The 12444-nt window shown below is 42.5% G+C and overlaps 1 protein-coding gene across 5 annotated transcripts in view; it reads left to right on the forward strand.

The window, feature by feature from the left end:
- Positions 1 to 12444, forward strand: part of LOC126484870 (titin) — a 471820-nt gene that overhangs the window by 360066 nt on the left and 99310 nt on the right. For all 5 annotated transcript variants that reach the window (XM_050108484.1, XM_050108492.1, XM_050108469.1 and 2 more), the window contains one exon: positions 4322 to 4608. In XM_050108484.1, the coding sequence (XP_049964441.1) occupies positions 4322 to 4608 (287 nt within the window). The remainder of the gene's footprint in view (positions 1 to 4321; positions 4609 to 12444) is intronic.

Raw genomic sequence — 12444 nt, forward strand, 5'->3', positions numbered from 1 at the left:
AGTGGTGTTTCTGATCAACGATGTCTTTAGAGAAGGGTTGAAGCGTCCGTAGGGGGTAAGCAATGTCGACAATTGTCAAGAACGTCGTTCTGTCGCTCATCGAACTGTGAACTGTCGTTTTCGACAGCAAAATGTGCGAGAGTAAACGTCTCAAGGAAAGAGGTGGTTTCATTGAATCCCTTAATGCTATCCACAAAGGTCTTTTAGCGCGGAGTATGAGCGGCGGTGGGTCTGAAACGTTTTTCTCGACCAAATATAAGAAAGCCGTGTAATTTCAACGCTGGGCGTTGCGGTTCTAACCACTATCGCGGAGACGTCAAAACAAAGGGGCGAAATATGGGTAAGACGGAGTACAACAACCTTCCCCACTTGTGACGCGTCCACTGTGGCGATGGGCAGAATTGAGGTGAAATTTGGTGCAATGCGACTTCATTTTCACATGAACTTCTGAGCTCTGGTCTTTTTTTCGCATGTGTCGACTTCTCGTGTGTGTGTGTGTGTGTTTTTATATGCATGATGTGTCTGTGTGTGTAAACGATAACTGTTTGCAACGTAACACAGTGGTATAGAGGAAGTCGAGACGAACAACTTGATATAGGACTCTTGTAGTTTATCAAGTCAGGAAAACTCAAAGTGCCTGCAAAAACCACCTGAGCTACAGGACATTCGCGTCGTTCAAGGTTTTCAATTTCTATCGTTCTTTTGGCGCATACTATTAGTTCTAGAGAAAAAATGAATAGCACCTTCTACGCAGAAAATTTAATGTAACGGTTTTTCGAGTTATTCAAGAACAGCGTACAGAAGTGACGCTCAAAGGCACCCCCGCCCCCCCCCCCCCCCGCCCACTCACCCCCGAATCGGTCAGGACTTTTACAACGTCATTCATAGTACTCCCTCCTACCAATGTACAAAAAATTGCAACTACAAGAATAATTTCCCATAGTTAACGTTATTTAGTCTTCATTGACTGGGCTATTACACCATCTGCTTAGATGACTATTTCGTTAACATTATTACTTTAAACTTCGCCCTTGTGGGTAATGAAAGAAGAAAGACTCTTGTAAACTTATGCAAAAGCTTATGACGTTTACAAATCGATCTAAACTTAACGCTTTGAAGCACAGTAGTTTCGTAGTAAGAGCTCCAGACAAATAAAACTATTTATTCCGGGTTTTATGCCCTTAAAACTCACAAAGCTATGAGGTAAAGTTTACACAAAGATCTGTTTTAGAAACAGTAAGTGCGCGTTACGCTTGTAGATCCTTTTTATTGAATTCGTCAGCTTTACAAGGACGATATTTTATCGAAATAGCCATATGAGCTGCATCTGCATATTACTTACCTCAGTAAACTGATAGAGTGATTTTCAATACGAAAACCTTAAGCAATGTATATTAGAAGCGAATCGCGAACTCAGAGCCCATGATTGGAATCAAGGCAACACATACTGCATACACATGCTGCAGTGTGCCTGTATCCTGCTCCCTCTTTGGGGCATACCCAATATTAAAAGATGCCTAGCGTTGCCAGAAAGCAGCAGCGAAGATTTTTGTCACTAAGAAAATTTTTTACCCGTGATGTGATCTAACGTCCCTAAACGTTTGATACGAAGGCTTTGAAATACCATGTATATACGTAAGCTATTTTTCTCCCCGAAGGTGAAATTGGTCGCGAAATGGAAATCACAATGCAAATCAAAAACGTTTTGTTTGCTACATTTAGCTACACCTCCCAGCTACTTCTCTACCCAGTCACTGCTCCTACTTAGACATCTGTCGTAGCGTGGCACCAACTGTCCAATACCCTCATCATAGAAGGCAGCCACCTATACTTTCCCCCAATTCTCGTTGCTCGAGTACAGATCGTTGTCTGTGCCGAAACTCTGTCCTCGTAGCCACCTGTTCGTATGAGCAAAGAGATGAAAATCAGAGGCAGTCAAGTCCGGTCTGTGCGACGGGAGCTCAAACACTTTCCATCAAAAATTCTGCTGAAGCGTCTTTTTTGCTGCTGCAGTGTGCGGCCTAGCTTTGTCACGAAGTAGACAATGCCTGGTGACAACATTCCTCTTCGCAGGTTCTGAATTACCCTCCGTAGACGAATTTCTCGAATCGCCTGATACACTCGCTGAACAAGATTATCGGTTGGCATTCGTATCTTTCTCTGATTGCTGTAAAGGGTCTGCATCCAACAAACACATTTGCCTTGGATGCCAAGGTTGTATGGGAGGGAATGTTTGACATGGATGGCAACTGTCAAAATGTAGGTACTGTTGTTTGTTGGTATGCTTAATGTGGATGGAAGAGAGTAGGTGGCCTTCGGTGAGGACAAGATCAACATCAAGAAAAGTGGCATGGGACTCAGAATAGTACCATGTGAAATTTGATAGGGAGAAGGTATTCAGATATTCTAGGAATTTTAGCAGGTCAGCCTCACCATGAGTCCACATGGTAGTCATCATCAATGTATCTAAACCAAACGAGTGGCTGAAGACATGGATTCCAGGAAAGCCTCCTCCAAGCAACCCATGAAACGTTTGTTGGCAAACTGCTCTGATCGACTTTTATCGCTATCTGTTACGACACTTTAATTGCCAAGCTAAGTAGCTTATATTTTCTCCTGTGACTTTCACTTCTGTTTACACAGTTCTTAAAATTACACCTGTTTCGCGACTTTCCCAATTGATTTTTTCCTTTTTTCTTTTCCAATCACTTTTTTTTCGTATCATGTAGACCACACACTCCTTACCTCTTATCTACATTGTTCTGTACATCTTTATGTGCTCACTGTGCGCTCAGAACAGAAAAATACGACGTGACACGATCCACGGTCATACTTTAGGCACTGCGCAACACAACTGTGCAAAGCTTCACTGGATTTTCACTGTTGTTTTAATTTCACTACACACCAGGCCTTGACAAAAAAAAAAAAAAAAACTCTTATATACATTACAGGTGACTCAACTGCTCCTACTTATGGGTTTTATGCAACCAGCAATACTTTCAAAACCCACACACGAAATTTTCATATTCTCTCACTCACTAAGCACAAATTATTAGTCCTTCATAAAAAAATGAACAGGACCTTTTGCAGAAAATTTAATACCGTGAAATTTTGTGCAGGGATATGCTTTCGTTGGAGGCCACTGTTTTTCAGTTGACAAACGTGCTTGAAGGTCAGTTTTGTACGTTTTTCTTGAATAACTCGAAAACTGCTGCCTCTAACGAAAAAGTATCTCAAAAAATGGTTCAAATGACTCTGAGCACTATGGGACTTAACTTCTAAGGTCATCAGTCCCCTAGAACTTAGAACTACTTAAACCTAACTAACCTAAGGACATCACACACATCCATGCCCGAGGCAGGATTCGAACCTGCGACCGTAGCGGTCACGCGGTTCCAGACTGTAGCGCCTAGAACCGCACGGCCACCCAGGCCGGCAAAAGTATCTCAGTACAAAAATTAACTATATTGAATTTCCTACAAAATGGTCCTGTTCATCTTTTCTGTGGGGCTAATCGTCTGCGCCTAGCGAGCAAGAGAATACGAAAATCTTGCGCGTTCTTTTTGAAGGGACTGTGAGCTGCACAAAGCCCACAGAGTCGTTTTATATATATATATATATATATATATATATATATATATATATATATATATATATATATATATATATATGGTGGTCAGAAAATGTCTGAAACGCTTGTCGTGATGTTGTAGGGCAGATTGTACTGAGACATAAATGTTAGGAAAAAAATGCGATACGTTGCACCGTTTCCGAGTTATTAAGCACTGAATGTAGCCAATCGGGGCGTCGCGCGCTCACATTCAAGCGGCCTGCCAGGGGCGGTGTTACCTAACGAGTGCTTTTTTGGTTAGCAGAAACTTGAATTCGCGCGCGCAACGACCTTATTGGCTAACTTCAATGCTAAATAACTCCGAAACGGCGCAACGTATCGCATTTTTTCCTTAACATTTATGTCTCAGTACAATCTGCCCTACAACATCACGACAAGCGTTTCAGACATATATATTACTTTTCCTTAATTAATTAATTAAGCATCTGATGATGATATCAGCTGAAATATGTCGTGAAATAATCAAATAATATTTTAAAAGCGTCAAGTAATAGAAACGGCATTATTCGCAAATCATTCTGACAGCACCACGAGCAGTCTCCCGCGTTTTTCCCGCGAGCAGAGTGCCATACGAGTGACCACGTCTGCCAGATTAGGCGCGCTTGCCACACGGCGTGTGAACGCGCTGCAGCGAACAATGCCGGCGGTTCCGGTGCGCGGCTGAGCCCTGAGTCGTCGCTTGTGCAACAGGTGCCGCCGGCGCGGAAGAAAGGCCCGGTGGGGCAGCGCTGGCTGCACCGCTTCACGGACATCAAGTTCGCCGACGACGAGGAGAACCTGCCCGACCTGGGCGACGACGAGGAGGAGGGCGGCCCGCCGGGGGAGCGCACGCGCGCCCCGCTGCCCGCCCACGAGCCCAGCGACGACGACGAGCCGCGCACCGAGTCCACGGCGCCCTTCCACGACAAGGACTTCGGCTACGCCATCTCGCTCGAGCGCCGCGACCAGCCGCCCGACGCCGACACGCGCTACGGCAGGTAAGCGCGCCTCACCCACTCTGCGAAAATACACTGCCTGGCAAAAAAAGATTAAGCTTCCGGCAGGGCAGGACGAAACGAAATGGAACTTCACTGGTTGCGAGAATATGCGATGTTATTGCAGTAATTACAGAATCTAGTCACATTTACAAATAAGTTGACAGCATAATCCTAATTATCTGAAGACACTGCTGTCCCTCCGACCTGGATGAATGCACTGGTTCAGTTCGAAGCGTGTCATAAAGCCGTTGTATGCTCTCTTGAGGCAAATCGGCCCACAACTGCTCTAAATGGTCCTCCACATCCTGGATACTGACACTGGGACGCAGTTGACGTCAGAACTGGTTCCACACATGATCCATCAGGAACAGATCTGGGTATCTTACTAGCCATTGGAGTACCTCAACATCATGTGGACAATTGATAGTAGTATATGCCATGCGAGGACAAGCATTGTCTTGCTACAGAATTGCACGACGATACTGTTGCAGGAGAGCTAAAACATGTAGATGCACGATGTCCATGACCTACTGTTGAGCTGTCGGACTCCGATCAATCACTACCAGTTACGACCTGGAGTCATACACCATAGCTCCCCTTAACATGATGCCAGCTGTGACATTACTGTGATTCTCCAAAATATTGGACTAGTGGCAGCTCGCACCATTTTGTCACCTTGGTCGTCTGGGGTACGCAGTGCGACGCCATTCATCAGCAGACCATGCTTCCCAGTCACGGGACCACCCATATACAGCGATTTGTGTTGTGGTGTCAACAGCAGCCTGTGCATGACATGGTAGTTCCCCAGTCTGGTAGCTGCTACAACCCAACCAACAGTGCACGATAACACAAAATGTCGCAGGGAATCCATTACTTGATCTCGGACGGCAGCCATCGGTGTGAAAGATTTACGATTTGTTTGGTGCACTATATGTCGATCCTCCGTTGTGCTGATCACACGTGGCCAACCAGAAATTTTGCGACACCTATACCCACTCTTAGGTCCCCATGCAGCCCAACATTGGGCCAGTCTCACATCCGATACCCCGAAAATCTAGATATTGCTTGATTCGATCAGCTGGCCAAACAAAGGCCCACAATGAGGCCTTTTTCAAACTGTCAGATACTGATAACGTTGTTTCACACGAGTATGGGGCATCTCCACGTCCTTCTCAGTGATCACTCAACATCTGACGGTATTCACATCCTTTATATAACCTACCATGCCTGGTAACATCATTAAACACGAACAACCCAATGCAATCTGGTGTCGGTTCTACTTGTCACAAAGAATTAAGCTCTAATCATTTACATATTCACCGACGGCGCAGATGTGTTCTATGTTACACTGACATTGCACCATGCTTTCTAGATGCACCCTTTTCTGTGAGACAATGTACAATGCAAATCACTGCGAAGTACATGGCGGAGAGTGTTTCATAAAATGGTTTATTTCTGTTCCAGTCCCATACGGCGCTGAGGAGGTATGACTCCTTAAATGACTCTGTGTGCGTTGTAATTTGTCTAGCCATGTATGGCGATCTGTATAGGAGAGGAGGGCGGGAGAAACGAAATAACGATGTGGTAGATTCCTCACTTATTACTGGTTATAGAAACTTTGTAAGTAGCCATCCATGGAAGAGCTAGTGTCTTTCTTAAAACAGCTTTTTCAGTTTTCCCACAACAATATTCCATGGGACTTTGTGTAAGTCCAATATTCCCTTTTAGTACTAATTGGCTTGATTCGGCATACCATCCTAGGATTAATTGCACCATTTTTTTGTTAGCAGTCTCTTTTGTAGACTACTCCATTCTCCCAGTACCCTGCTAATGAACCAAAGACTATCACCTGCTTTACCTGCGACTGAACCACAATGTAATCATTCCATTTTATGTTCCTTCATACTGTTACACCAAGCTATGCGTTCACCAATCCCAGCAGTGACTCATTGATACTGTTGTCATAGCATACTACTATTTTGTTTTTGTTTTGTGAAATGCAAACTTTTACATTTCTGAACATTTAAAGCAAATGCCTAATCTTTCCATTTCTGCTCTGTCAACGTCTCTCCATCCAGGACAAAATGTTCCGTCCTCCCAATCAAGAAAGCCTCAGCCCATTAACAAACTTCGTTTGATATCCCACAATATCACTTCTTCATGAATAAGCTTTGATCTTGTACTGAGCCAAAGCTTTCCGGAAGTCTGTAAAAAAAAGCAGCCGCTACTTTGCCTTCTAATGACCCTTTGCCTTCTAATGACCTCAGATGTTAAGTCCCATAGTGCTTAGAGCCATTTGAACCATTATTGAACAGAAATGAAAACAACAAATAAACGAGTGAGAACTGAGTTACAACAAAGGAATTCAAGAGTCAAAACTTCCAAGATGGAACGCAACTTAAAAAAGGTAAAAACATATTTTCTGACACATCACAGAGAAACTGTGTAATTGTGAAACTTTTGCGTTCATTTGTTGCAGCTTATGTGACCAACTATTATGTTTTCACAATTTCCTTGGGAGTGATCACGTTCACATTCATATGAACACCTAAATCGGGCGAGGAGGCATGTCTCACTCACTCACCAGGCGTACATATTAGGTGCGTCGGTAAGCGATTCCTGTCATACGACACACGTGCTGTCACTAATACCGTGCATGACACACCAGACATGCTTTCCTGTATAGGATTCGGTTGACTTGTCGCTTTGTCATCAAACGTTTGCGGTTGCCATTCGAAAGCCACTTCCTTTTTGCTGCTAATAGATTAGTCGTGCAGAATCAACTTTCATTACAGGTCCCTTCCTTACACCTCGCTGTTGCAAACACGGACGTTACATACGTTACGGCGAGCAGTGAAAAAAAAAAAAAAAAAAAAAAAGACACTGGGTAACTACAAACACGGCTCGCCCTCTTCGCAGTCCAACACAATGGCCACTTTTTTTTAATGTCGTTTTGTTCGATATTGTTCGTTCTGTTTGTTCCTGGAGGATATTCCATGCCACTTTTTCAAGTCGACTGTTGATCCTTTTACCCAGTTTTTTATTACGGAGGGCAACTAACCCACCGACCGAACACGTTGCGCTACCGTGCCGGCTAACCATGACGCCTTGCTTGTTTAATAGCACCCCATGTTGCACTTCCGGGATTTTCACCGTTCGCCGTTTCTATTTTGCTTCTTTTTTCGCTGTTCAATACACCTTCTTACTGTCATGCTTGATCTGTGTTCAGTTTTTGACGGCCGTCCACTGGGCCCTGTTTCCACTAAATCTGAGGGGGGTTGCGATGGGGAGTTTCCTTGTAAGATGCACGTGAACAGCTTGCAGCCTCTCCCCTTAACAAAATAAGCCTGTAGTCATTTTGAAAAGTAGAAACGGGAAATACGATCGTTGTTAACTAAATCGGTTCCGCCAGGGATGAACGGTTGACGGTACACGCGTCGTAGACCGCATCTTACACATGTCACTTTCGTCCAGACTTCTGCGCACAGTGCTCCATGATATCATGGTTCATGTACCTGCTGCAAGAGCAGAATGCAATTGGAATGGGATTCTCTTTTCGAGAGTGTAACATCAAATGTCCGCTATCGGTGTGAGATATAGGTGCAGGCAGTCCTTCTGGACCCTCACCTACCGACAGAAATTGTTGCCACAACCAGTCAATAGAAGGATGATCATTCAGCCATTTGGCTACTTGGTTCCAAACATCCCGATACATCACTGATTTGATGCAGCTCTCCGTGCTGCTTTACTCTGTGCGAGCTTCTTCATCTCCGAATAACTGCTGCAACCTATATCCTTCTGAATCTGCTTACTATATTCATCTCGTGCACTCCCTATATCATTTATTCCCCTACTCTTCCCTTGGTGATCCTTTGATGTCTCAGAATGGGTCCTATCAACCGATACCTTCTTCTAGTCAGGTTGTACAACAAATTTCTTTTCTCCCCAATTCCATTCATTACTTCCTCATCAGTTTCGTGATCGACCTATCTAATCTTCAGCTTTCTTCTGCAGCACTACATTTCGAAAGCATCTTTTCTCTTTTATATAAACTATTTATCGTTCATGTTTACTTACATACATGGCTACACTCTACACAAACACCTTCAGAAGAGACTACCTAACACTTAAATCTATATTCTATGTTAACAAATTTCTCTTCTTCAGAAATGCTTTTCTCGGCAGTGCCAGTCAACATTATATGTCCTCTCTACGTCGGCCACCATTAGTTATTTTGCTGCCCATCTACTTGTAGTGTCTCGTTTCCTAATATAATTCCCTCAGTATTAACTGGTTTAATTCGACTACATTCCATTAAACTTTTTTTGCTGTTGTTGATGTTCATCCTGTATCCTCCTTCCAAGACTGACCATTCCGTTCAAATGCTCTTCCAAGTCCTTTGCTGTGTCTAACAGAATTACAGTGTCTTAGGTAAACCTCAGGGTTTTTATTTCTTCACCCTGATCTTTAATTCCTACTCCAGATTTGTTTTTGGTTTCCTTTACTACTTGCTTTAAGTTGGAACTACTTTCTTAATTTGACCGTACAAGAAAAGAAGCAGGTATTTCAATTTTTTTTTATATATATTTTTTAAATGTTTTCAATACGAATTACTTTTTGAAGAAGAATACGACCAATACATATGCAAATAAGTTTACATTATTCACAAAATAATCTCAGCAAGCATACGATACATTAGAAAATATTATAGAAAATCTCGCGTAGAGGTTAAGTAAAACAGTGAATGATTTCTCAAGATAATTATCTTCTTAATTTTCAGTCTTTCTCTATGTGTATAGCACCACAAGCCACAATCCCGCCAGACTGTGAAAACTGTGATTTCCTCAAAAACCATTCTCCACCTTAAAAAAGAAAAGAAAATGTTCTTAGTTCCTGTGTCCTGTCATAGTTCATGTCCAGCTACCTGTCGAATTATAACAAAAAAATCCGTATAAATGTACGTGTGGACCATAGTCTGCTTCGTCATTCACTGTACTTTGTATTCGTGTGCTTGAACAATATTAGATATGATTTTCCCATATAAAAGAGCCTTTTTCCACAATACTGACCCTCGCATGGCCACTAGAAAAATTATCAAGTATTCCTGATAAGAGCAAAAAGAACAAACAGACCGGCAGCCTCGAAACTTCCCGGTGAAAAATTAATTGTAACTACTGTTCCCTACTCTTACAAGGTCCTCTTTCCTTCCGAGTACTAGTAATAAATAAATCTGTCCTTTGGTGTTACTTTTGAATATGAAAATTGAAATTGACCTTTCCATCGAAAATAAAATATTTAGTGCTGTGGATCTTAATTACTGTCTTCCTGGCTGAAAAAGAGTAAATTATCAATTTTTCAGTAATGCATGGCGTCTCCGGAATGCAATCGAGCGTACCCAAGGTTAAAGTTCTTCTTAACAGCCAGCGTAAGAAACATATTTTCAAGATCTGCGTCGTAATGTAGCTCTGGAAAATTCTTGACGCTGTTATTGAAGAGCAAGTCAGACGGATACAATTCTGAACAACTACGATACTCTGTGACCGTAGGGCAAGTTCCACAAATTTTCGCTTGTCACAAAAGAGAATCTGTTCGTTCCAAACGACCGTGTTATTAAACAGCGACCGCACAGTACTACCTAGCATTCAAAAACCTAAGTCTTCTGCTTGCTTGCGCTTTGCATCGCAATTACTAGGAGGGAAAAGGTGAGAATAATATTCACTTGAGAAATGAGAAAAATTTTATCTTTTAAGATAAGAATTATTATTTCATAACAACGTTCTTCTCAGTGTTCAACTATTACAGTATATATTCAGCTTCTTATCTTAGAAGATAGATTAAGGAAAGACAAACCTACGTTTATAGCATTTCTTGACTTAGAGAAAGCTTTTGACAATACTGACTGGAATATTCTCTTTCAAGTTCTGAAGGTGGCAGGGGTCAAATACAGGGAGCGAAAAGCTATTTACAATTTGTACATGAACCAGATGGCAGTTATAACAGTCGAGGGACACAGAAAGGAATCAATGCTTGGGAAGGGAGCGAGACAGGATTGTAGCCTATCCCCGACGTTATTCAATCCCTATACTGAGGAAGCAGTAAAGGAAACAAAAGAAAAATTCGGAGTAGGAATTAAAATCCATGGAGAAAAAATAAAAACTTTGAGGTTTGCCGATGACATTGTAATCCTGTCAGAGGCAGCAAAGAATCTGGAAGAGCAGTTCAACGGAATTGGCAGTGTCTTGAAAGAAGGATATAAGATGAACATCAACAAACGCAAAACGAGGATAAAGGAATGTAGTCGAATTAAATCAGATGATGCTGAGGGAATTAGATTAGGAAATGACACACTTAAATTAGTAGATGAGTTTTGCTGCTTGGGGAGCAAAATAACTGATGATGGTCGAAGTAGAGAGGATATAAAATGTAGACTGGGAATGGCAAGGAAAGCGTTTATGAAGAGAAATTTGCTAACATCGAGTATAGATTTAAGTGTCAGGAAGTCGTTTCTGAAAGTATTTGTGTGGAGTGTAGCCATGTGTGGAAGTGAAAAATGGACGATAAATACTTTAGACAAGAAGAGAATAGAAGCTTTCGAAGCGTGCTACTACAGAAGAATGCTGAAGATTAGGCGGGTAGATCACATAACTAATGAGGAGGTACTGAATAGAATGGGGGAGAAGAGAAATTTGTGGCACAACTTGACTAACAGAAGGGATTGGTTTGTAGGACATGTTCTGAGGCATCAAGGGATCACCAATGTAGTGCTGGAGGGCAGCGTGGAGGGTAAAAATCGTAGAGGGAGAGCAAGAGATGAACACACGAAGCAGATTCAGAAAGATGTAGGTTGCAGTCGATACTTGGAGATGAAGAAGCTTGCACAGGATAGAGTAGCATGGAGAGCTGCATCCAACCAGTCTCTGGACTGAAGACCACAACAGCAAGATTCAGCTTCTTACAAGAGCGTCTACTGACAAAAATTAATGTTTTCTTATATCACGCAGCAATGGCGGCTGTCGTTTCTTTTTTAACAATAAAAGTATACCTCCTTTGTAAATACGTCTTCCATAGTCAAGTCTACTATCAGAAAAAAAAATCGTTAGTAAAGTCACGGAACAAAGTGTGTTAAAAATCACGGAACGCTAACAAGCCAACAATGTTATTTACAATACTACGCTGTCGCAGGCGAAAGCGATAATTCAGGTAATGAAATGATACTATAGGCTTGATCCAAGGCTTTGCAAGATGTTGGGTCAGAAACGAAGGGTGTCGATTTCGAATGATCGGTGATATTGGAGAAAATCATTCTGATCGGTATGTCCGATTACGTTTGAGCTCAGAAGCTGCAAACCATGTAGTTTTCCACAAAATATGGAAAAATCGCAAAAAAGGAATAATTCGAGAGGCTGTGAAATAATAGGCACCAAGGCGGCTCTGCTGAGGTCACAGTACATCTACATGTGTGCTCCACAAGTCACCTTACGGTGTGTGACGGAGAGTACCTTGTGTGCCTGTGTCACTCTCTCCCTTTCCTCTTTCAGTAGCGAATGGTCCGCGGGAAGAATGATTCTTGGTAAGTATCCGTATGAGCTGTAAACTGTCTTCTAGGAACGTACGTTCATGGAATTTTAACAGTAAATCAAATCTTTATCGCCGGCCATGGTGGCCGAGCGGTTCTAGGCGCTTCAGTCTGGAACCGCGCGACCTCTACGGTCGCAGGTTCAAATTCTGCCTCGGGCATGGATTTGTGTGATGTCCTTAGGTTAGTTAGGTTTAATTAGTTCTAAGTTCTAGGGGACTGATGACCTCAGAAGTTAAGTCCCATAGTGCTCAGGCCAA

This window comes from Schistocerca serialis, chromosome 1 (genome assembly GCF_023864345.2).
Source record: "Schistocerca serialis cubense isolate TAMUIC-IGC-003099 chromosome 1, iqSchSeri2.2, whole genome shotgun sequence".
Classification (NCBI taxonomy): domain Eukaryota; kingdom Metazoa; phylum Arthropoda; class Insecta; order Orthoptera; family Acrididae; genus Schistocerca; species Schistocerca serialis.